General features: G+C 37.9%; 1 protein-coding gene across 5 annotated transcripts in view; it reads right to left on the bottom strand.

Annotated features, from left to right (window-relative positions):
* LOC134537688 (extracellular sulfatase SULF-1 homolog) overlaps positions 1–26,275 on the bottom strand; it is a 363,580-nt gene that overhangs the window by 42,734 nt on the left and 294,571 nt on the right. For all 5 annotated transcript variants that reach the window (XM_063378401.1, XM_063378404.1, XM_063378405.1 and 2 more), the window contains 5 exons: positions 8,018–8,168; positions 6,764–6,939; positions 5,223–5,336; positions 4,653–4,721; positions 3,726–3,994 (listed from right to left, as the gene is read on the bottom strand). In XM_063378401.1, coding sequence (XP_063234471.1) covers positions 3,726–3,994; positions 4,653–4,721; positions 5,223–5,336; positions 6,764–6,939; positions 8,018–8,168 — 779 coding nt within the window. The remainder of the gene's footprint in view (positions 1–3,725; positions 3,995–4,652; positions 4,722–5,222; positions 5,337–6,763; positions 6,940–8,017; positions 8,169–26,275) is intronic.

The following is a 26,275-nucleotide window of genomic DNA, read 5'->3' as shown; positions in this document are numbered from 1 at the left end:
TTGTGTAATAGGAACAGTTGTTTACACGCGCGCACGCGCATACACACACACACTATAAAAAAGTGTATGTTAATTCCCCCCCCCCCCCCCCCCAATTGAAAAGACAAATTTTCTTCCCAATTAAAAATAAAACTAACCAATATTACTTGTTATAATTTTATGATCTCTAGTTGTGCAGGCACAAACAAGATTTACATGATATATAAATAAACACAGATTCTACAAAATGACCACACTATCTATACTAATATTATTAAGCTGAAGAGTTTGTTTTTTGTTTGTTTGAACGCGCTAATCTCAGGAACCACTGGTCCAATTTGAAAAATTCTTTCAGTGGTGGATAGTACATTTATCAAGGAAGGCTATAGGCTATATTATATTATCAATAACATTAGCAATCCTTACTAAAAGTCCAATTTAGAATCAAATGCGTTGGAGGGGGTTAGATACAACATGCAGTACACGTACAAAGTGTGTGTTGACAATGCTGCAGGCGCTAGAAGTTTATTTCCTATTGCCTATTAACATTGTTGCCATGCACTAGATGCCTTATCATTCTTAATTTTACCATACAAGTAAACAACACCCATGTGATATTAACAACGAAGCAATCAGTACACTCATAAGAGTTCAATTAGTATTTAAATACTTTTGATCACTTTAAATCGCAAACCTAAACTATTGTTTTTTTTTTCCTCTCTCTGTGTTTAATTTGTTTTTTTATTGCCCTTTTTTTTTTCAAGTATATATATTTTACAGACTGAAAACTTCACAGTAATGTTCCTTATGTTACGCAGGATGACATTTTCCAAAAATTAGATCCCATGGGTGGTTAAAACCAGGCAACAGTGGGTACTTTGTCTGCATGAGAACAGGATTTTGCATTGTTCATGCCTTCTGCGTCTCCATGGCAACGGGCATCGCGCGGCAGTGGCGTACCCACAAGGAGGGGCATGTATAATAAGCGGCGCAAGAGTGATCTGCCTGTAGACTGCCGTAGCGAAGTACAGGTACATCAGTTGTACGTTGCGTGCACGGGTCGGGAAACCATCTGTGCTATTCATTTTCTCTCCGGTACATTATACAGCATTGTAATAAATTTTCACTGAATTTTTTTGATAATTACCATTACTGTAAATGGGAGATGTGGCTTCATTTTTTTCCATTAGTATAGCCGTGCAAAGCCGGGTCGGGCAGCTAGTATTGTATATGTATCTCTGCAAATATCTATTATTGTTAACTCTGGACTATGAAGACTGTTTATGTTGTCCTCCCAGCTGATAAATGTGGTTAGGGCTGAGGCAGGATCCCAGCAAAACTTTCCTTACAAGCCTCAGATGGCAAGCAAAAACTGTCTTCTCATTAATAGTAATGATTTTGCCGGTGGGCAGGGCGTTCAAAAGAAACTAAGGGTCTGGGGTCAAATAATTTTGTCGGGCTACCTCATTATTTAATGTGCAACTTTCCAATATCCATGGCCATCACTGACATAAATATGTATTTAAAAAAATAGTTTATTTCCCACCATACTGCCCTCTCCTAGTCCAACCCTTTTCGTAAACCCCGACAAGTACTGGCCCCAGGGTCTTCAAGAGAAAGTGGGAAGGGAGGCAGGGGGCTAAATCCCCGGAGCTCTGGCACCAATAATGCATTTAACAATGGCGTGTCCACTTAAGTTTCCACATTAGTTGAACAACATTCAGTGATCCTCTTTTTCTTCTTCTTGCTTTCTGAAGGTGAAAAACCATCTAAAATCTTTTTTCGAATGATTTTACAGTATTGTTAAAGTTGTATGAACCGCTGAAATTTTTGTAAGTGAGTAGGACAGTTAAAAAACGGCCAAACCTCAGTAACTGACCAGCAACATCCTGGCCGCCAGTTGAAGTGTCAACTACTTCGCTGGAAACCCACATTGACAACATTATTTGTGAAGACCAATGAGTTACAGTTGAACATAACAGCAAAAATAGTTGCAGTTCATAGCGTTATCAGTAACAAGCTCAAGTACAGCAAAATAAAAGCAAGGAAAGAAGACTCAGTGTGTACACATTTGAAAGAATGCTATGAAAGGGAAGGTGACCCTTTCTAGGCACGATTTTAACGTGCTATGAAACTTAGGTTCACAATTTTGAACCAGAGTCCAAAAGACAAAGTATGGAATGGAAGCACACCAGCTCGCCTGTCCGAAAGATATTCAGAATGCAAGCATGAGCAGGAAAAGTCATGTTGACCGTCTTTAGGGATGCCCAAGGTGTCGTCCTTTGTGATTCTTTGGCAGATCAGTGTACAATAAACAGTGCCTACTGCTCAGACATACTGACAAAGTAAAGCCAGCAATGAGAGAAAAATGTCGCAGATCTCAAAGAAAAAGCGTGAACTTGCTACACGACAACGCTCGCCCTCACACACCGCCAATCTGACGCAAGAAACCACTGAAAAAATGGGTTGGGAGATACTATCTCACCCTCCCTACAGTCAAGGTTTGGCTCCCTTGGATTTTAATTTGTTTGGACGACTCACAGAGGCATTATGTGGAAAAAAGTTCAGTAGTAACGAGGTCAAGGAATTAACGGAAAGTGGCTCCAACAACAATACAGAGACTTATTTGCATCAGTTATAAAATAAATAGTTCATCTTTGGGACAAATGTATTCAGGGCTCGATTTTAGCACCTGTCCGCCTGCCCGGGACAGGCAAAAACTCGTCCGGGCAGGCAAAATAAAAAAGGCAACTGTCCGGTGGACAGGTGCAACTTGTGACGCCGAGGTTATTCGCACGCACTAATGCAGCAGAGGTGATTAATAACATTTATGCGACCGCGACCGCGACTGCAAATAAAACGTCTTTGACAATATCTATAAATAAACAATAATGGCTGAAAGTGAGTTTGATCCAGCACCAGCAATAAATCTCTGGTATCATAATGTTCAGAGAAAACGTCGACCCTTTCAGCCTCCTTATCGAAGATGTTCAAGACAGAATCAGCCAAGTACTTCGTGCAGTGACTCAGACAGTGACTCGTCTGAAAATTATGATTAAATAAGGATGTTAAGTGTGTGATAAAAATAGGTGCAAAATATAGCAAAAATCCTTTTTTCTCACTTTTTTAGCGACTTTGAAATTTTTTTTATTTGGGTAAAACAGCGGACAGGCAAATTGGATGGCGGACAGGCAAATTTTCGATTACACCTGTCCGTTGGGCAGGTTAAAATATTGCTTAAAATCTAGCCCTGAATGTATTAATATTGGTGGGGATTATTTTGAGAAGTAGTAAACGTTTCATTGTGTAGTATATACCCAGTTTTTTTTTTTTTTTTTTTTTTTTTTTCAATAACAATTTGTCTCTTTAATTATTGAAGGGCCCTCTTATATTAAATATTTTTGTGAGAGTATTATGGCTTCCTAAAATTGTTTTCTGACACATTATGAGATATTTATGCGGAAACACAAGACAGTATTCCTGATAATATATGTATTTTTTTAAGATTTTTTAGCGGGCCACATTATTTCCTGGGCTGGATATGGCCCACAGGCCGTCAGTTGGCCATCACTTGTTTATGTAAAACATTCCGTAGAAGCTTTGGCCAATAGAAACCAGCTATTTTTAACAAGTCAACTTTTCATAAAATTCATGTTCACCGTTCACCTTCTAGATGAAATTGGCTTGGATAAATGCCTACATCACCTAACATTAATCTGGCATTCCCTCGAAGAGAAATGACTTACTCGAAAGCACCGGAATCTTGTCCAAAGTCGGGCCCTCCTCGGGCGGCAGGAGAGTGTCGGTGTCGTTGAAGCCGCCTGCGACATCCGGCAGCAGACCGCCGGCGAGGTTCTGTGTCGCCGCGGTACCACCCGTCGTGTTCCAGGCGACAGACTCGGACAGCAAGCTGCTGTCGTTCTCCACGCCAGTGTCGTACGCTCCCTGGTGGCCGTTCTGCCTCCCGCTCTGCTTGTGCTCTGCGAAGGCCTCCGGTATCTCTCTCCTCCCACTGCTGCTCGGGCAGAGAGAAGGATAACATGCTCCTGTGTAGATATAAGTAAACTTTACAATTCGGAAATGTAGTTAAAGTAGTTTAAATGTTAACTTTAATTAATGAATTAAGTTAAGAAAATAATTTAACATGCTACTCACATGTTCAAACATTAATACATTCGAGCAAAAGTTTTATTTTTCCTGAGCAATTTAAAAACTTATTGTAACAAAAAAAAAATTTCAATACTTTTATTTTTTTTTTTATTCTGCCTTTCAATCTGTAGACTTAATTATCTTTTCCTTCACATTTTCATATTAGAACTATTCAGAAGTCAAACCAAAAAATATTTTAAGAGTCGTAAAAACAAGAAAAAAAAATTGTTTTGTAATTTTGTGATGTATATTATGGTTTTGTTTATAAGATTCATTGGTAACATATGTTTAACACACTACATCTCAAATTTAACTAATTGTTACAATTTGATTTTTATTATTCCTACATACCTACTTAAAGCAGTTTCAAATGTATAAATGGAAAATTTTTGATTAAAATATTATTTTTCAAACAGAAAAAAAATTTAATACAAAATATCAAAACAAAATAAATGTTTATCATAATAGGAGAGGATTCTATTCTATTTATTTATATATTATAATTTATAGAATTTAGTACATACCTTTCTATCAAGAATGTGTCTGGCCATTTAAAATTCTTTCTTCGACCCGACATCTGACCACGTTTTGGCCTGTAATCAATGAAACAATCAAGTCATAAATATTTTCATTTAATCTTGCTTCATGTTAGCTACCTAATTTGAACATTTTTTTAAGTTTGTAACAGTTATGTTCATCAAATTGAAATAAACCTGTAACCAACTGGAAAGTCACTTCAACACCAAATACAGGATTTTTTTAATTTAATTAGAAAAATTATGAATTTCATTTTCACTATACTTTTGCCTTTGTTCCAAGTTCATTATAACTTAAGTATTATATAAAAGACATCCTTACAAACTCCTTTTCTCCGTCTGTAACAATAGTTTAATAAAATGATGACAGTGAAATTCAAGTGAGGAAAATAGTTTTGAAAACTCAGTTTATTTTGAATTTAAAATGCAAATTTCTGCTCCAAAATGTTGTTTAGTTTTAGAAAACAAAGTTAACACCAGACACTTACAGGTCCATGAATAAATGATTCTGATATGTCGAGACAGTCATTAATATCTAGTTCGTTCTCTTTGACTTACATACGATGCAGTAGCGGCAGAAACGACCTGCCGTCCATGTGGGATGGAGTCTCCACGCCCGCGATGTCCAAGAAAGTCGGCGCCAGGTCCAAGTTCAGCACTATCTCGTCAATCCTGCCAACATGAACCGGGGGGGAGGTGAGAAGAGAGGGGCACTATCTGTCCGAGAGGCAGGACCTCTCGTGGAACCCCCTGCTGGCAAGCGTGCTGGGTTGACTGGCCTACCTCATTGCCTCACCTCTAGAATCCTCGCCATATAAAAAACATATATGTTTTATATAATAATATGTTCAAAAATATTTTAGGAAAAATTGTACTTTGAACACATTAAACACAGAATGTTTTGCTAGTCCTGAAATTGTTTGTTGTGTATTTACTTCTATGATGCAGCCAGTCAGACAGAGGGAAGCCTTCATTTCACAGACGAGAGAGCCACACCTGAAGTTCCCCGAAGTTCATGCTCACTTTTTTTCCCTCCCGTATCTTTAATGTAGCTATCCTAACCAAATCAACCGTCCACAATGTTTTAAAGTATTTATAATGTAGCTAACCTAACCTAATTGACCATTAGTATCCTTTTATCAACACATTTACAATGAACCAAAAAAAAACCGAAGATGCACGATCGGGAGTTTGGCTCTCTCGTCTGTGAAAAGAAGGCTTCCCGTCAGACAGATGTTTGCATTGTGACATGTGATTTCCCACCTGAGGCAGGGTCTACATGGATGGAATGGGGCTGATGCTCGCATGGAGTCGGCTGCCCTACCAGAGGGACAGCCTGAAGAGTGAGAGATGGGATATGGAGCAGCGACTTGGCGGCAACGGAAATACCCCGAGAAAACACACAGGCCACGGCAACATCAACCACGTTTCCCACTTGCATAAAATTCCTGAATCGAACCCCGATCGCCTTTGTGGAAGGCGAGTGCTCTAACCACTTCACTACCACTTGTTTGTATAAAGTGTTGAAACATATCGTAATGGGTAATGTCAGGGTTAGTAGTTGTTGGGTAGGCCCGGACTGTACCGTAGGGCTGTATACACAATTTTGGGAGTCCGGACTGTACTGAAAAAATGGGAGGGGAGAAGGATCTGGCCCCCACAATAAAGGGTGGTCCAGGGAATTTTTGAAATGTAGATGCAAAATGGTCAGTTTTGTGGATTTCTGAGGGTAATTTTCTCTCTGAAGGCCAATATGTATAACATATTAATCATAAGAATCATTATAAATGTATGATTATAAATCAACAAAATACACTTTAATACCAATAAAGGTCACAACAATAATTATTAGGATTAAACTTGTGTTAATATAAGGTAAGTATTACAACACAACTGTACATTAATGTAAAATGTTACAAATCTGCAGGCAAATGTATAGTTCCATTTCATTGCCGACTACCCTTTTCAAAATAAACTTAACATTTAATATTAATTGTGTATTTTTATAAAAAGTCTTTTATTTCCAGTTTTGAGAATGTTGGGTAGGCCCGGGCCTACACGTGGGTATTCGCGGCCAACGAGCGAAGAAAAGGGCTTACTTGATGCCGGGCTCGATCCCGGGGCCGCGCACCAGGAACGGGACGCGCACATCGAACTCGAAGGGGAAGGACTTGCCCTTGACCAGGCCGAACTGGCCCAGGTGGTAGCCGTGGTCCGAGGTGTAGATGATGTAGGTGTTGTCCAGCTCCCCCAGTTCCTTCAGCTCCTGGTAGATCTGCAACCCGCGGCACGTCAACGGGTGTTAATGTGCATCAGGCCCCCCCCACATCATTCTGTGGGCACTGTTGCTAGAAGTCATGATGCCCCCCCCCCCCCCTTTTTTTTTCTATCAGAGATAAAAAAAATATTTCTTTATTTCTTTTCACAATTATTTTTAAAACACATTAAAACTAGTTTTAAGTCAGTGTTTCGATTGTCAACGTAAATTTATTTTGAATAATGGCAAATAAATGAGTGTAAGTGTTCTGCACTGTCAACATGGTGTCTCGTCAATTGGTGGTGGTTTTGTTACTCACAGTTGTAGATTCAGACACGTTCTGTACGCACGGCATGTTCCGAATAATATTACTCTGGTGTAATATTTCATCGGTAACTAAATTTAGGCCTTACTATTTAATTGTTTTCTATGATTTAAATAAAATTGTCTACTTTTTTGTTTTCTGTTTTTTTTTCTTTCCTTCGCAGGCCCCCTCGACCCATGGGCCCCGTTGCCATAGCAACGGTAGCACCGGCCATGTGGGGCCCCTGATGTGCATAGAAGCCTACGATATTCTTTTTTTTTTTTTACTTTATACACCATGTTTACACTCGTTAAACTTCCAGGCAGTGATAGAAAATAACTTTTTGTAAGACCAAATTTTCGACAATTTCTTTTGTATTCGTAATAAACGTGAATCATCAAAATAATCCGGCGGTAAAAAAGTTTTTTTTTTTTTTTTTTTTTTTTTTTTTTAAATTTTAGGGCTAGTGACAACCTAAGGCTTGCGTGCTTTACAAGGGAAGCCTTCATTTCACAGACGAGAGAGCCACACCCGAAGTTCACGCTCGCTATTTTTATTTTTTGATTTCACATTATCTTTAATGTAGCTATCCTAATAAAATCAACCGTCCACAATGTTCTAAAGTATTTATAATGTAGCTATCCTAACCTAATTGACCATTAGTTATCATGAGTTACAATGAACCAAAAAAAAAAAAACCGAAGATGCACGATCGGGGGGTTCGGCTCTCTCGTCTGTGAAATATAAGGCTTGCGTGCTTCACAAACGACGTGGCGTTCGGTCGCGCCTCACCCTGTCGACGGCCTCGTCCACGCTCTGCAGGGTCTGCAGCCTCTTGGTCATGAGCAGGTCGGTGAACTGCCGGTGTATGGGCTGCATCTGCTTCGTCACCTGCAGGATCCACTGCTTGTCCGGGTTGGGGGCGTAGTCGTAGGCGGGGGTGCTGGCGAGCGAGGACACAACACGTGCCGTGCGTTTAGTTCCGCGCGCACGGCAAAACATCACTGTTTTCACATGGGCGAACCACAACCCGAACAGTTCCGAAGTTTACGGAAGTAAAAAGTGAGGTTATGTTCAGTCAGTGTAATAAATGTTCTTTTTTTTTTCGGGAGATTAGGTTAAAGTAACTAAAATGAAAGGTTGATAAGGTGGTGTTAGCGTTATTTAAAATAATCTATGATCGTAAAATATATGAGAGTCGGTAGCCTACAACTCACGTAGTTTCGGTTCCCTACCACGTTCGTGCAACTTCGGATTTCTCTCAAAAATTGAAATTAAAAAAAAAATCGAAGGGTTAGGTTATGTTAGGTCAGTCACAACATGCTTGTTTTCATTGGAAACTTCTGATTTAGCGGCTGAAGTGGCGTTAATACCAAAACGCAAAACTTCGGAAATCTTCGGAAATTCTTGCAGGGAACCGAAACTACGTGAGTTTTAGGCTTCCCATGTTCCCATATAAAGTATTGCAATATGGTGTTTTTTTTTTTTTTTTCCACGAGCGTTCGGCAAACTTCGGAACTGTTCGGGTGTGTCTCATCCTGCGAAGCTGTATGCTTCTCGTTTTTTATTAAAATTGACACCTCGTCCACAGAGGAATCACCATGCTGGAATCACATTAGCGCAACAGCGGCGACGCCAACTTATCTAACCAATCACGTAAGACACATCTATGACGTCAGCACGAACAAAATGACACACGCGACAGAAATACCGAATATAAATCATTTCTTTTTCCATCGCGTGGCTGGCGGGGCATTACTGAAATGTGTCCCGGAATCGTTTTTGGAAGATGATTAAACTGGGAAATTGGTAATTATATTATTATTATTCTTGTAATTTTAAGGTTTTGTTTACTAATTTTACCAGTGAAATCTCTTAGATGTGTATACGCACAGTTATATTTAAAATCGAATGTTTCATTTTAATTAACAAATTACTCTTTCAAACATTTCTATAAAGAAAACTTCAAGCACTGGTGGCTGTCGTACATTTAGTGCGTGTATACAGCAAGAAACAATTTATATACAATCCTTTATTTTTGGCTGTCGCGTGGGTAAAAACTATGTTCACAATAACGCGACATTCTACTGTCGCCATCTTTGTATCGCGCCGTCGGGTTTCTAATTGGCCCTCAGTCCTCCAGATTAACAGTGAACCAATGGAAGAAGCCGCACTAACGTATAATTATTTGCATTTTAGCATAACACGAAATGAACCCGCGAATTTTCTAGGTCTCTATTTATAACGTAACGTTTCTATTTTAAAACGGCAATACTTGACTGTAAAGCAGAGGAGCTCTTGTGTGCCAAATCAATACAAGTAAATAAAATCAAAGTGTCTGTCTGTGGTTTTCAAATTATTGCATAATAAATATTTTTCCTGTTGAAAATTAGATAGATAAACCTAATCAAATGATAAAATTTTGTGTTCATCTGTATGAAATTATTTAACTCCATAACCGCTGATATTTTTAACTTGGAATTCAAATCAGTTTGCGATTTTAACCCCAGGTTTAATTTAATCTTTTTTTGTTGTTGTTGTTGTTGTGAGATCTCAAACGGTTACCAGGATATTTGACAAATAAATATAGCATTATATAATAGCAAGTATTATTAGGTGCTTGTTAGTTGTTTTTTACTTTACAATAAAAAATATAATTTGTAATTTGATAAATAAATCCCATTTATTAACTATATTTAAATACGTAGCGTAGCATGTTTTCGACTTTGTGATTCCACTACATTTTTTGTTGTACTTGCTCCTGGGGGAAGCAAAACCTTAAATACGTATGTAGGCTACAAGGAAGCCTTAATTTTTTTTTTTGCGAGCATGTTATTAAAACTATGAAGTTCCATCTTTTCTACGTCAATAACCCGTGCTAATCATTCTGCCCATCAAAAACGAAGTCGCGGTGCACATCTAGTTCGAAGGACAAATTAATTTTCCGAGACTGGATAAGGGGGGGGGGGGGGAAACAGATGGCGCATCGGTGCCTGGTTTCATCTGGCTCGAAGGATGTACGGTTGCTCCAAGGGGACCCGGTGGTTGTGAAGGGGGGGGGGGGGGGGTGTAGATCCAAGGAAACTGCAGGGGTCGTAAAACGCTGCCGCCACTCTCGCCAGCGATGCTGCGGAGGGCGTAAGAACAACGGGGAGTGGGGAAGAGAGAGGGGGATTACGGAAGAGGGAAAGCCGTCTTAAATCCGCAGTGGGAGGGGAAATAACGAGGGGAGACACGAGACGGCTGCAGCCTTGGCGTCAATGTAAGGATGTTAAACGACGCGAAACTACATCCTCATTCTCCCCCCCCCCCCCCCCCAAATTCACTCTCTCTCTCTCTCAAGAGTGCTACCACTCATTCGACCTCCTGGAACTAACCAGTGATTGTATCTGAAAGTCTGAGGGCGTGGCCCCGTGTTCGCCGGGAAATAATTTCCTTGAAACATAACGCGATTTCCTTTAGTTAAATTCAATCATGGCGAAGAAGCGAGAGATATTACTGCGGGATCAATGCTAGCCCAATTTAAATTTATCAATATTATGCGAACACCCGACAGTAAATAAATTACTTATTTTTTTCACGTAGGCAACTGTTAGTGACATACACTGTAAAATAAATTGTGTAATTTTACACAAAATGTACCTGGCAGCAGTCTCCCACCTATTTCAGTGTAACATTACCCATTACTATTGTGCTCAAGTAAAATAATACTATCTTAAAGTGTTAAAGTATGATGCCTGTGGTTTTGTAAAAATACATCATAGCTGTTGGTGTATGTTTACTCCGTGACATGTATATTTACACATGCGTGCACTTTTGCCAAAAAAAATATTAGTTAATTGTACTGAATCGTTAAGTAAATTTGCATGACCAATAAACATGTTAATTTGTTCTAATTACAAAAATATTTGTTTCCGTAGCATATAGCTGTTGTCAAAAAAAACATGTGTACTTAAGAGAGATTTTCAATTTAATCTCCCTTAATTATTCAAGTAGACACTTCCAATAATCTGAGTGAACTAGCGTAATGTCAAACCCACGAAATTTGGTTGTTAGTCTGGCATCTTAACCACTGGTCCGTCGTGCATACTTATTAGTCATAAAGTGATTGGAATACCACTTTCGTATGAATTGCGAAATACATTGTATTTTTTTGCTGTTCGTGGTAGTTGCAAATTTAATCTGACAAATATTTTGCCCTTTTACAATGACGTATATAGTACCTGATATTAAATACAAATTAATCAATGTTTTTTTTTATAATTTGTATAGGTATTTCAACTGTATGCCAAAATGTCATCAAGTTTCTTATTGTAATAACAGATGTACAATTAATTGTGTATTACTGCCGAAGCCTGTAGCACAATTAGGTTTTATAGAAAAATTTGTTTAAAATTACACTCACTGTACTAGTTTTTTTTCAAAATTAGAAGACAAAAATGAAAAAAAAATACTAAACATTGCATATGTAATTTTACGATTTTTTTTACAGTATAATAGTAGTTAAAGCAAGCTTCAAATGTATTTTAACACCTGATCAAAGCTAGATCCTAAAACGAGACAATCAACATTTAAAGCATGTTGTGGCCAATATTTTTATACGACCAAGATGGCGGTGATTTATGCCGTTTCATGCCGACAAATAACGTGATTGTTTGTTTGCAGCTTCGGACTCCTTTTTTCTCAAGCACGGCATTTACTAGTTGAATAAAAGAAGCATTTTACTTAACGATTTTGGCTCTGTCTTTGGTTGGACGCCTGGCAACGAACAAAAGGAGATGTGGCAACAAAATTTAACCAGCCGTTCTCTGAAAGAACTTGACTTACGACCAAAAATTACATTACGTAATTTTAACCATAGTTTTAATTCCCCGCACTTTATAGTTCCTTTTAGAAAAAAATTACAGGAAACTTTCAGTTCACGGAGATAACTAGGGACTGGAAAATTTCGCGCTTTCAGTTTCCTCTAGGACTTAATCCAAAATCATAAATGTTCTCGGCTCATTGGCTATTGATTCATGAGACCTGTTAACTGGGTTGCTAGCTGTTCCGTTCCTTCTTATGTTGAAGGTTATTCAATGGCGAAGAGTCTTTCAAATTACCAGAAAAGTAAACGAGTTAGGATTCTAACCTATAAAATTTTTTTTACGAACTTGGGACACGATCGTAACTCGCCCAAACTCCCCGACATTCCCTACCGAATGAAATACTACGTCATAAATTGAAGTAACTGGCGACGTAAGTCTACTCCAGATGTTCCGCTGACCCAAGGTTAAATGCGTTATATTTACGGCACGGCAGGAATAACGACAAGAATTTCACAACAGCTTTGTAACGGTCCTGTTGCTCGCTCGGATATACGTACAGCTAAAAATAAATACCTTTAAAATACAACATTAGGTATTGATGTGTAACATTTTACCTTTCGGTGTACAAAAATTTGGTATGAGTAATTTCGTGAATGAAACGGAGTCACACGGAACGGAAATGTGTAACCACGGAGCTGCCATCTGTGGCGAATGGCGCGAACCATAGTTCAAAAAGTTAAAGGGAAACTTTATAGTAATATTTTTTTCAGTGAATTTCAACAAGATGGGCAGTATTCTAATAAAATTTCTTAACGAAAATCACGTCCAAAACTAGGGTTTAGTATTTTTTTCAAGTTTCTTTCGCTTTTATCGGAGCCGATTCATTATATATTTTAACATTTCTCTCTACAAATCGAATGATAGTCGACGTAGCTGCACCGGCAGCGAATTCTAGCTGCGGGTGCGGAAACTACGTATGATTCGCGTCCAGAAATGTAGTTGAAAACAACATTTCCGTGCATTTAAGTAGTGGGAACGAGCTGTGTTCTGGGACAACTAGGGTGCGCTGGTGCGGGGGGAGAGATTGGAATTGTAAACAGAGCCTCCCTGGGGTGGGAGGAGGGTAGGGGTCAGTGATGTTGACATAGCATGTCGGTATTCAAACAAGACGTCAGCAGGTGGCCGCCATCTTGATGTCGTCTGCTAGAGGCCGCCATCTTGATGTCGTCTGCTAGAGGCCGCCATCTTGATGTCGTCTGCTAGAGGCCGCCATCTTGTTGACGTTCGCCATATTTTTTTTTTCGATGGCAGGTGTAGTGTACAAAAAAGCCAGGCGGCGGTTGGGATCTGATCCGGAGGACGTAAGTACGTCGAGATTGGAAAGCAGAGACCTTAGCCATTAGACTACGAGGTCAGTTGAAAAGTAAAGAAATAAATAAGGAATAGAAGCTACAGCACTAGCTATGTTAAAGCCACCACCTGAGTATTGTACTAGCTATGTTTAAATAAATGCATAACATGAATAAAATACGTGATAAAAAAGTACTAAGATAGAAAGCAGAACTAAGCTTTAACTAAATGTTCAAAGATAAGAAGTACCCATTAAAAATTAACCTAATTTACAGGAAACTAAAATATTAAGCATAGTCATACATAGGTTGGAAAGTAATTAACAATTAAATAATCCACAATTGCCAAAAAAATATGGTAATAATAAGTAGTGTTACATAAAAAAACTGTGTGCTTGGAGACCACGCGCGACAGAAGTTAAACTTCTTATTATATTATTAGTTATATGAAACATAACTATCTTTGGCTGAAGTCGCAGATATAAAAAAAATATACGCAAGTGTGAAGTATGCAAGTATGCTGTGTCATTTCTACCTCTCCCCTGCCGTCTCCTCATCACGTATATTTCCCTCCTCTCCATGGTTTCCCCCTCCACGTTCCTGACTAGTCCCCTCATGCAATCGGAATTTTCGTAACGCTCGAAAATTGAAGGCCCCTCAGCAGAGAAGTTTCACTTCAAAAACCAGTGACTCAAAGTTCACACGCAGATTCAACCAGTAGGTAGGCCGCGAAGTGATCATGGTAAGTAAGTGTTCCAAATATTTTTTTTGACGTGACAACGTCTAATAAATCGATGAACACCGGCTGCACACACGAAAAAGAATGACTCATTCTCCCGTTACGCTGTGTCCCGCTTGCGCCGCATCTATCGCTCTTCCACTCGACTGGAAAAACCATCGATTTGACATTTTCGTTTCCTACTTTTCCTATCATCGTCCTTAACATCCTTAACAGAAAAACACAGATTGGAAGAAATTAAATAGCAAACATGTATAAATGTTATAGTTAAAATAATCTCTTCGTTAAAGTAATAAACATATTTGAATTAATGAGTGCAAATAAAAGAAAATTTATCAATTAAATTGTAGATTTCACTTCACTCATTCTTTGTATCCATACAAAATAGTATAATTCAATAAAAATGATTTTATTCATAAAACTATGCAATCATTTCATCAATGGTTTTATGACGTCACGTTAACCTATCGTCCGTAAACCGACTTTAAAGACAACCAATTTTTCTTTCAGCCTGTTGTTTTAAATCAGCCAACACACTAGTGGCTGATTCCTTGGACCCGATAGGAGTGTCCCGACACTGATTCACGGGACTGGCCTGTTACTGGCTGGTGATGGGGGGCCGACGACGCCAGGCTTACTCACCGGGAAGCCTTCCGCCCCGCAGCACGCAACACACGCGCGTGTGCCCGGTTGTCTACACGACAGGCGGCAAAAAAAAAAAAAGTACACGGAGAAGACTAGTGAAATTTGATGGGAGAGAACTGGGTAGAAAAAAATTGCCAAAGTCTCTCTCTCTCTCTCTATATATATATATATATATATACATATATATACATACATATATATATACATATATATATATATACATATATGTATTAAACATACATATATGTATTAAACATACATACATATACATATATACACATTTATGTGTCTATACATGTATGTATATATATGCATATACATATATATTGACATTCTTCAAACACATTGCAGAAGTTCTGATCAGCATCTTCTCAATGTTTTTATCCACTCTATTTATTTTGTCTGATGCCGGTTGGAAAGGCTCGATTAAACGTGCAAAACACTCACCGTCCATGAGGAATGACATAATGAAGATTACATTCGCTTGCTTGCGTGTTTCCTTGTTGTTATTTAGCACTTCGCTGCATGTCTGGACAACCACATCCTTAATCTGGGTGAAACTAAGCAATTTCCAGGTCTTAAACAGATACTTGTAATTTAGTGTTGTCTTAGCCAATATAAAATGTAATTCTTCATGTGCATTATGAATGAACTGTTGTGTGTCCATTTTCAAATAATATAATACATTCTTGTCTACCTCATCTCTGTACACATGATCAGGACACACTAGAATCTTTGTTTCTAGATCATATTTTAATAGTTCCAGGACATGATTTTTGTTCCAGGACATGATATATATATGTGTGTGTGTATATGTATATACATATATATGTATATATACACACACACACCTTATCGTGCGGTTAGTGTAGCATGCATTGTGTGCTCTAATTGGGAAATGGCCAGCCATTCCAACAATTCCAACAAGACAGCACTTAAAAACACTTTATATTTTTTTTTTCTTTCGCAGTTCAGTGTTTATTATTTATTTTCCCCGAACAAACTACGTAACTTTAGTTCGAAACAACCAGGTTCGGTTGGAAAACAACAGAGACGGCAACACTGTCGGCACGGAACTGCGGGGAAAGCCCACGACCGGTGTGGTCCCCTTCCTCCTGACGTAGGGACTAGCATATACCCATCCCCCTCCCCTCAACATACCCCCTTGAAGGGACGAAACCCCTTCGACGGGGGTGATTAATGCCCGCAGGAATTCCCTCTGTCTATTTACCTGGGCCCAACTTATCTAGTTTTAGTCTGGAATTAAGAGTGAGGGGAGTTAGTCATGGCGAAAACGTCTGCCATGGCTGGCCAATCCCCTCCTAGCACATGATGCACGTGACCTTTTCTGCGTGGTTAAAAACCCGCATGTTTAGAGCGTATAGGGCTTGCCCTGAGACGTACTTAGAGTCTTCCCTACCTAGACCCCTCCCTTACACACTTAGTTTGAACTTAGGTTAGGAAAAACGAAGAATGCCGGGGACGGGGCGTCTCACGGATGCTTCGGCGAGGTACACAGTGTCGCGTCGCTCCCTGAACCCTGGACCAGGCCTGCCGCACTTCGCTGTTTGTCTTCTTCACGTGGTCCTGCGCTTCCCGTCTCGCTGCCTCGCTGCGAGAGCTCTTACGTTCTGAATTACATCACGATAATAGCTTCCAACTGAAATTTGCATCAATATAATCAATTGTAGCACCTTGTCCAAACAAATTTCAATTAAACTTTCCGTGACTAAAATTTTAAATTTCCCAATTTTTTTAATAATAACTTACCTATTTTTCAATTTTCTGAAAGAAGTTAAGAACATCCAGCCTCCACCAGTCCTTATTTTAGAAATAATTTAAAATATATATATATATATATATATATATATCTGGTCAGCTAAAAACACACGAAAAGCAATTTTATTCCAAAAAAAGTTACACTAATTACACTTAAAAATATATAGTAAATTTGCTAAATCTCACTTCCTCCTTGTCCCTGAATGAATCTATAGGCTCTTACCACGGACGAGAATTTTAAAGATAGGTACAACTAATTATGCTACTTTGCGACCCACATTCGTTTTAAAACAAAACCATCTCCACCTAGCTCTAGCAAAATCGACACTGGAGGTTAGGGGCGACATTCCGTCGCCGGGAGCTTCATTACACACATACCCTGTGCTCCACTATACCCCGTAGCTTGTCTTGTTCATTCTCCACTGTATTTATTTATATTTTCATATTTAACAGACATTCGCTCATGCTATTTCATTGTGTTTACTTGTCTATGCAATAAAACACCATCTGAAAACAAATGTTTGCTCAGTCTGGGTGATGGCAGACTGGAGCATGCAGAAATTTGCTATCGCTGAGGAATATCGATGACTTTTCCAGGATTACAAGTAAATTGCCTGACTCTCCGAGACCAATTCTAACATCCCCTGACTTTACACTGATTTTCCACAATGTGAACATTCTGAATGGTGACTTTCCATTACTGCAGTTCATATTTGTCCATAATATTGTTTTTTTGTCTATTTATTACTTGCGTGTTTTATGGTGTTATGTATTTTAGGATTCTTATATTTTAATTTATTTCGTTCAGGTTATATATACATAAAGTTGTATAGATATTTAGGTTTGATGTTAAATCTGTTAATTGAGTGATAATTCTCCTGGAATTTTTCATCTCGGCGACATTACGAACACGATTCAGGAAAATTAGAGAAGGAATAGGGTCATGGATATTTTTTTTTCAGCGAAAAGTAAATATCAAAACATTTTTTGGACAGCAAAAAAGTACTGTCCGCCACAGCGTTTTCTTCCTCGTAGCCTCGCCTCGCCTTATGTGGCCAGGCCATTCAAAGACGAGCTAACCTCCGCTCTAAACTACTGTGGTCCGCCTGCCAACGGTACACGGAAGAATCTCTAATCACGCAAAACAAGACGATGCTTTAATACTTTGACACACAGATATTCTAGAAATACTTTTGCGACAAATATATACATCTTGGGTTTAGATCCCGTGATTAATAAACATTCTGGTTGGTAGTTTACATATGTTTAGTATTGGTCCTCAATATATTTTATTATGCTCAATTAAGTACGGAGATATGATTATTAATCTTAAAGAAATATCCACCCCTTTATCATCCCCTCACGTATGGAATTTCGCAAAATAGTGCAATTAATGGTGGTAATTTTGGTAAGTTTATTTTTGGTACCCAATATCTTTTCTCGTGTTTGATTAGTATTAGGGATATAATTAAATAAAAATCCCGTCACTGATGTCTTGTTCCGGTCAACCTCAAGCGCAAAACCCAAAACCCCTGAGCTGCAGATTCCGCACAAACGGCTTTAAAAATAACAAAGCAGGCCTTTCAGTAATAATACCTAATAATAGTTCCGGATTAATTCAAAAATACCTTCCAAACTACTTTACTCCGAGTAAATATTAGCCTTGGACGCAGGGCCATCGAGATAACCCAAGGGTACGGGGTCAATAGGCCCTTTCCCAATTATGTATGTACAACTTTTCAAAACCCACAATTAAAAAAGAGACTGTAAACTTAACTGTGGCCATATCTCTAAATATGATATGTTAGTAACGCATTACTTGTAAGGTTTCCTACGAGTTATATTAGCAAAAGACTTGTATTTTCGACCTATAAAGGTAAACCCATGCTTTAAAAATATCTTCCCAGGTTTTCCCCCTCCCTTGCTCCTTTTATACAACCCTGTCTTTATGTAACATGAGTATAATTAAAACGTCAGCCGCTATATTAACATACATGTTTTGACCTTCCCCGTCAACAGAAACTAATTTATTTTCTTTTAAATGAACTTTCCCCTTGCTTTTTTTTTTGCAAATGGTAGTCTACCCAATAATAAAGTCGTCACTAAACGCGACAACTTACCAAAGTTGCTCACGGCACTGAAACTGGTCGCACGAGTCTTGTCTATACGAGACGTGTTATAACTTAATCTTTGTGATGAAATAATTATTTTGACTAGTCCTCCAGTTTTTCTCAAAACACGCAATAGAGAAGAAGAAAACCTGTGAACTGAATTATCCCGCCTTGAAACTATTCCAACTTTTGTTAAAAGTGCGGCCAGAAATGTACATTAATTAGTGTAATTGATTATTTTTTCTGGACAGTTTTTAATCAAAGATACAAAATGATAGTAGGGAGTAGAAGTGAACTTTGATACTGTTTTTGTTTTATTTACGCTATAAAAATCGCGTTTTGACTATCAGTATAAAACATGTCTGCTGCACGAAAACATTCAGTTTTAGGATGGACATAAAATGTGTGATCACATAATGTGCGATCACATAATGTGCAACAGGTATGAGCTAGAGCGGATGAAACACCGAGAACAAAATTTCTTGAAAATACCGAAATACGTATGACACAAAATTGCAACTAATCGATAAATTGAATGAAAGCGCTGTTTGGCTAATCATATAATTAAAAACCACGATGTATCATTTTTATTTGTCTTTACTCCAATTTCACGTACTTACTCATTTAATAAGTTACACTGGACCTATGTGATGTATAGCTACAAATCAGCTCAACTACTAATACTTAATCTATACTAATCATAAATCTGTTCGAGGTAAAAAGTCTGTATATTGAAATTATGAAAAAAAAAAAAATGTACATGACTATTTAAATTATTTATAACTCAAAAATACAATTTTTTTAAATTTTTGCTGTTTGTGTGTCAGTTTGTCAGTTTGTTCCAGCATCAATCCAAAACTAATTAAGAGATTTTGATGATTTTTTTGTTATAGAAGTTTTTGGCTAACTAAAAATCTAGGCTACACATAATTACATAATTCCAACCTTAAGGGGATGAAACTGGGCTAAATAGCTTTTTAAGATAGTTTATTGTATCTCTGAAACCAATCAAGAATAAAAAGATACTGATTACCATTAACAAACATACAAAAACTACCCACTCAATTTTATCATTTGGCGAAAATTAACCTCTAAGATTTGAAAAGGGGGTAAATATGATTTAATTAATAATTATATTGTGAATTTAATCAAGCATAATTGAGCACTATTTTACCATTTTGTGAAATTCAACTCCTAAGAGGTGAAAATCATATAAATAACTACAAATATGAATCGATTCAAGTACCTATAAGAAAATATACTGGGTACCAATAATAAACAAACGAAAACTACCAACTACATCTATACTAGTTTCCGAAACTCACCCTAAGGGGGGGTAAAAGGAATAGGTATGTTTTTAAACCGAAAAATGAACACCGTTAATCGGTATGATTTATAAACATGCAAAATCTGCCAACTATTTTTTACTACGGGCTGTAGTTCAACTTCTTAAGTGTTAAATTTTGTAAATATGGTTTTAACATTACAAAATATCTTCTGATAAAATCAAACAAACATAAATACACATGCCTTAATCTAAGTTCTCATTTGAGTTCTCCAAAATATAACACCTTAAGTTGTTAACAGGGGTTGATATTATTTTTTAAAAAAATTATTGAATCTACTAAAATCTGTACTGGCAAGATAAATTAAAATTCAATATGAATGCAAGTTATTTTAATTATTTTGGAGTTTACATCTGCGAGTTAAAGAGTTTATTTTTAAAAAATTTCCAGGAGTCCCAATTTCTCTGGGAGCTATTCTTACACTCAAGCTCCCCCCCCCCTCCCCCAAAAAAACGATAAACCCACTCTTTAAAAAAAATTAGGGCCTCGTTAGAGTAAAAGACCAAGGACCCCGCAAAATCTAGAGCCACCAATGATCTAATTTAAAATCGTCATTCTAAATTAGCTTCAAATTATATCGCGAATTTTTCAAGGTCTGTAGACTCAGGTCCCCCTCCGTATTATTTAATGAGCAACGTTTAAAAACCCCACCATTAAAATAAAAATACATATGTATGAACTATTAACTTTACGGTGGCGATAACGGTAGACGTGATCTACGCTTAGTGCATTACTTGCAAGGTTCCCTGTGAATTCCATTAACAATAATGAACTTGTGATTTTCGTCCCGTCGCGTCGGGGTAAACCCAAGCATCGGAAATGACGTCGAAACTCAAATGGGGCCTCTTGGAGCCCAGACCCTCCCCTCCCCCACTGCTGGACGTCCCTGACGTAGTGACTAACTTGTAGTTAAATAATACCTCCCGTTTCGCAGTCGGCCGCACCGGGAGTCTAGACTGCTCGCGTGGGAAGCGGCAGTTCCGGCTCAACTCGCCGGTGTGTACACGCCGCCCCTAATGATGTTTCCCTTCCCCGTTTCCATCGCAGGTTGTTTACGACCGCGCCGGGAATTGGAGACTCGGCGTGGCGATAGGAGTGGGGGGGGAGGGGGGTGGGAGATCCCCCATTGTGCCTGCACGTGGTTGGCTCGGTCGCCATGGCTACCGGCGAGGCGGGCCGGAGACTCTTCAAGTCCCAGCCTAGGGGTCTTCAGGAGCGGGGGAGGGTTGCGATTGATGAACGCAGGGAAGGGCGCGTGGAAAGACAGGACGGCAAGGCCTTTCCCTAAATCCCAATTATATTCCGAGTTCCTCACGGCGCGGCCCGCCTATCCAGGGGTGTACTTGTGTGTTGACCATGGATATATTTTTTTTGGGGGGGACTTCAATTGATTTAGTTGTTGAGGAATATCCATCCCCTGGAAAAAAGCGGGGTTGAGGTTTTAAGGTGCAAAAAGGTGGTTTTTAGGCATTTTTCTTTCCTAAATATTCTAATTATAGTTGGTTGCAATATATAATTTATTTTTTCTAAATATTATTATTCAGAGAACAAATTGGTAAAAACACAGTTAACATATCTGAATTCGGTATCGGACCTGATTTTGATTTTGCACGAAGATCGAATTAAAAAGTGCTCACATTACCACGATTGGACTAAATGCACCATGGGCAACATATGGGTTACATCACAGAAATCATATTTTTAATATAACTACGAAACTAAATATATTATTGGAGGGGACGAAATTGAAGACTTTTATTATTGAGGGGGAAGTGTCCCCCCCGGTTGCGACGCCCATGGTGTTGACAAGGGCGACGCTCGCTGGTGCTTCCAGCGCGGTATCGCCTCTCTAAGCTGGTGCGCAGTCTTCTCGTAAAACCGCAACATTATGCGGCGGAGGAAATGAAGATAAAAAGTTGTACTGCAAGTCCCTTCAGTGCTTTCAAGTTTCATGCCTAAATGTAATACTGAAAACACGCGTTTCGGGCCTTTCCACTCTCTTAAAAAATAACAGTTTAAGAACGGAACAATATAACAGAATTGCTCGTACGCCCTTGGGCGTATCCTCAAAATGATTTTCGTGGACAGACGCCGCTCTGATATGCTGGCCGGTTTTTAAATCGCGCGTGGTTTCTTATGCCCCGGGTCTCTCGAATGTTGAGCTGAGCTTTAGAAAGAAAGAAAAAAACACAGGTTTTGAAAACTCCTTAAGATACCCGATAAAGTCTGTTTGAAAAAAAATCATTTAATAACACCCTGAGGGGGTGATGAGTATTATTACTGTTTCTGTATTTGGTTTTTTAACTGTATTTTAAGAGAGTGAAAATGGTTAAAAACCACGATGTTTTCAAAATAATTTCTAGTCATGAAACACCCGGTGCAGATTCGGTCGATAAACACCAATTACAATTCAGTGCGGAAGCGAACACGGTCCTTAATGGCAAAGAAGGCATGTCTTCTCTTGCAGACGGCAGCCAATTGGAGCGAACACACTTTTTGGTCTGATGAGTGTTCAGTTTTTTCCCCAAAAATACCTGCCCCTCATAACTAGGTCTGTAGTAAATTTTACACATTTATTGTTTTCATAATGTTAATGTGTGTCTAAAAATATTTTTTTTTTCCCTTTTCACATCGCGGTAAAAATTATTATTTTTTATTTGGTTACTAAGTAAGAAACTTAGATATTTCGTGATTGCAAAGAATATGAGGTAAACACCAACTAAAGTAAAAAAAAAACTAACTTCTTTACATTTGTCATTTAAACTGAAAAAAAAGCACTATTTCGTATATAACTGTCAAACTTACGTTGCGTGACAAAAGCGTTTCTGTGTTTTCTGAAAGTGACGAATTAACTAAACGTAGTTGAATAAGTTTCAGGACAATTTACATAGCGCGGAGTTCTGTATGTAAGAATATAACTAGTTTTAAGGCCAATATCCATCCTTAATATTGGTTTTTTTTTTTACGTTTTTAATTTTTAGTTCAGTTAATGCAGGTAGGTATTTCAATTTAAATATTGAAAAACTTTATTTTTAAATTTTGTATTATATACCTATATTCTACACGTTATTTGCTGCGTACTTCTAAACATTCAGGCAAGTATTCACTGTCCAAATTTTAGCCTGCCTAATTGCATCATGGTTACTCACTAAGAATTAATTTTCTGTTTCGCCATATTTGGATATTACACAAAAATGTATTCATATAATCATTCTTTCAAAAATATTCTTCATAAAGATCTGGAACTAGCAAAACAATATATGAATGCATAGCTGCCCATGCGCGTTAGAAGTGAAGTGTCACAGATGGGGGATAGGAAATTTGAAACACGTGAACAAATTTAGAAGTCCACAAGAGTACAGGTGAGAGTGAACGAGAATACGAGTGAGCGAGTATGCGAGTTTACAAGTATGCGAATTCACAAGTATGCGACTGCGCAAAAATGCAAGTGCGCAAGTATGCGAATGCGGAAGTGTGCAAATGCGCAAGTATTCAAGTGCGCTATTATGCAAACATCCCATAAAGCAAGCTGCTTGCTGTCTGTGTTTTCAGTAAGTAACTTGACAGCTGAAATATGATACACATAACCTGTTATTGTACTGTACTCGAATTGCAAATTTATGTAAGTCGTGTATTTTAAAATTTATGTGAACCTGAAAATTCAGTTTCTAATAGAGCTATGGGGCTTCAAAATTATGTATGTAATGTATAATTGAGGAATCAGCAACTACAAGTCTTCGCCACACCAAACTGCTCATGAGAGTACAACAAACATTGCGCCAAATAGCAATGCAGTTACGCCACTCCCTTCCCATGGCGCTTTGAGCGTTACACTTCACTTCGTGTCGTTACTTTTATTTACTCCTTGACGACGACGTCGAGAAATACCCCGCCGACTGTGAAGAAGTTTCACTTAAGAAGTGGTCCATCATGGCGTGGCCTTAACTTCTGCGTCCTACTTGAAGATGGAGGGCGTGCCGCGACGCGGAAACTTGGCGCCAGTTTCCAAAGTGAAACGGAGCACTCTTTCCGCGAGACTTTTTATCCGCTCGGGATTTCTCTGTCTCCTCCTGGTTTTGTTTTCGCGCGGTTTCTCATTCGCCTGGGTGGCCCACGGAAATAATGGCGTATTAATTCTCACGAAGTTTAAAAGAAATTGAATATGAAGACATTTTTTTCCCCTTTCGTTCGGCGTGTCTTTGATTAATTTAATTTGCATGATGAAACAGGTGAAGCGGTATCTATGCACGTAACTCACGTCTTCTTAATTATCTTTACCCAACGAAATAATGCATAACTTTAAAGTTTTATTCGAACGGTGGGCCCTAATTAGCTAGACAAACACCGAATTTACGAACAACTGATGAAAACAATGAGTTAAATACTTAATGGCATATGGGATGAGGCCACAGAACAAGAAAGGAGATACATAAGTGCGACTCTTACAGTGGAAACTGAAACCATGTTTGGCGTGACATGTGACGCTATCTTTTGGTTGGGCCCATAAATACTAATCATACTACAAAAAAAAACTCGGGCGCAATGTTCGAATCTAAACTGTTAGCGTTATAATGATAATTTAACTAATTGACGTCTAATTACCAAAAAATAAAAATGTTATACTTCTTTGTAAGTAAAAAAAACTTGTTCTATATAAATTAGTAAGGGGTGTAGTATTTATGGCATACCACACCACAAAATATGTACCTAACAAAATAAAGTGCATTAATTTCTACTGGTTTGTTTGCCTGACAATAGCTTATAGATTACTTCTCAATCAATATAACTATGTTAGTAATTTGATATGAAAGCTACCATCTGGCGGATGGGCCCAAAAGGTCTCTGTCTCTGTCTCGGCCATAAGAGTTTCTCCCTTGTGGTTGATGCCACGTCTATGGGTAAATGATGTATGTAATGTGTAATGTGTAATTGGCGATGGAGTTGGCTATTACTCGTTGGGAGGAGAGTGTTCTGACCACTCAACCACATTTGTACGCTGGTTTGTTCAATAAAAGCGCCATGGTTATTTCCTGTGTTTCAACAACTTCCAACTAACTAAAAAAAAACTTAAATTCGTCATGGAGAGTGGAGCCAGGTCTTAAAACCCAGAACCGACTGCAGTTGTAAACATTGCGTCACTCCGGCGGGCAGTATGGTCTGTAATATGAAACTACTATCTCACATTTGTACAGTTCTCGATAGGAGTACCAGTGGTGCTCCTATTGACTTTTACACCGCCAACACCCCATGAAGTTGTCTTCAAACCCTGTTCACAGGGACATAACCAGGTGCCCCCCTTATTTTCCTTCCAGAATATAAAAGAAAAAAATCTAAAACATAAGTATAAAATAACCAACCAAAATATTCATCAAAATAAAAAAATAATTACAATTTCAAGAAATATCAGTACTAATTAATAACAACAATATAAATAGATCCTAAATCTAATGCACTTAAATCTGCCAAATAAGTAAAATAATAAAATAAATAACAATATTTGAATTATATGGTCATTTGGTACTAATATAAAACAAATTAAGAATAGAAACCAACCTGGCTTACGCCGGTTTGAACTCAGTTAATGTAAGATTTTAAAAGTTGAACAGACTTAATTAATAAGCATCTACAACTATTTATAATCTTAATCCAACATCGAGGTCGCAATCTCCCTTGTCAATATGAACTCCCAAAAATCTGATATTAATTATATATTTAATATAAATTAATACATAAAACATAATTAGAAAATATAGAAATATATAATACGAAAACAGAATTAGAAAATAACAGCAATTTAGCTGCATAAGGTTTTAAATATACCATTTTGAAAATATTATTGTAATCCTTAATGGGCAACATTAGTGTTATTTCCTCCGTATAGCAACCCTCATACACAGAAATTGCGGGAATTGTTTCCAAGTACAGTCTTTATTTCATGCCAGTTTGCTCATGTGTTAGTATGTTAGTATGTCTTTCATAGAAACTTGACATTTTATGTCATGTATTTATTAACATATATGTGTGTGTGTATTTGTCTTGTCTTAACGAAATAAATCATTTTAATTAAGAAAAAAGTATTAAAACAATTAAATAAAAATAAACCAAAAAATAAAATCCAGTTTTCTTTTCTCAAGCATAATAGTACTTAAAAATTATGTGTGTAAACGTTGGAGTGCTAAAATTCGACTATTCACTGAGATTTTAGTGTGACAAACAATTTTCTTTTTAAATTCCAAAAATTTTATTATAACATAAACTTACTCATAAAAAATA

This window comes from Bacillus rossius, chromosome 12, assembly GCF_032445375.1.
Source record: "Bacillus rossius redtenbacheri isolate Brsri chromosome 12, Brsri_v3, whole genome shotgun sequence".
Classification (NCBI taxonomy): Eukaryota; Metazoa; Arthropoda; class Insecta; order Phasmatodea; family Bacillidae; genus Bacillus; species Bacillus rossius.
This window is presented reverse-complemented; position numbering and strand designations above follow the sequence as displayed.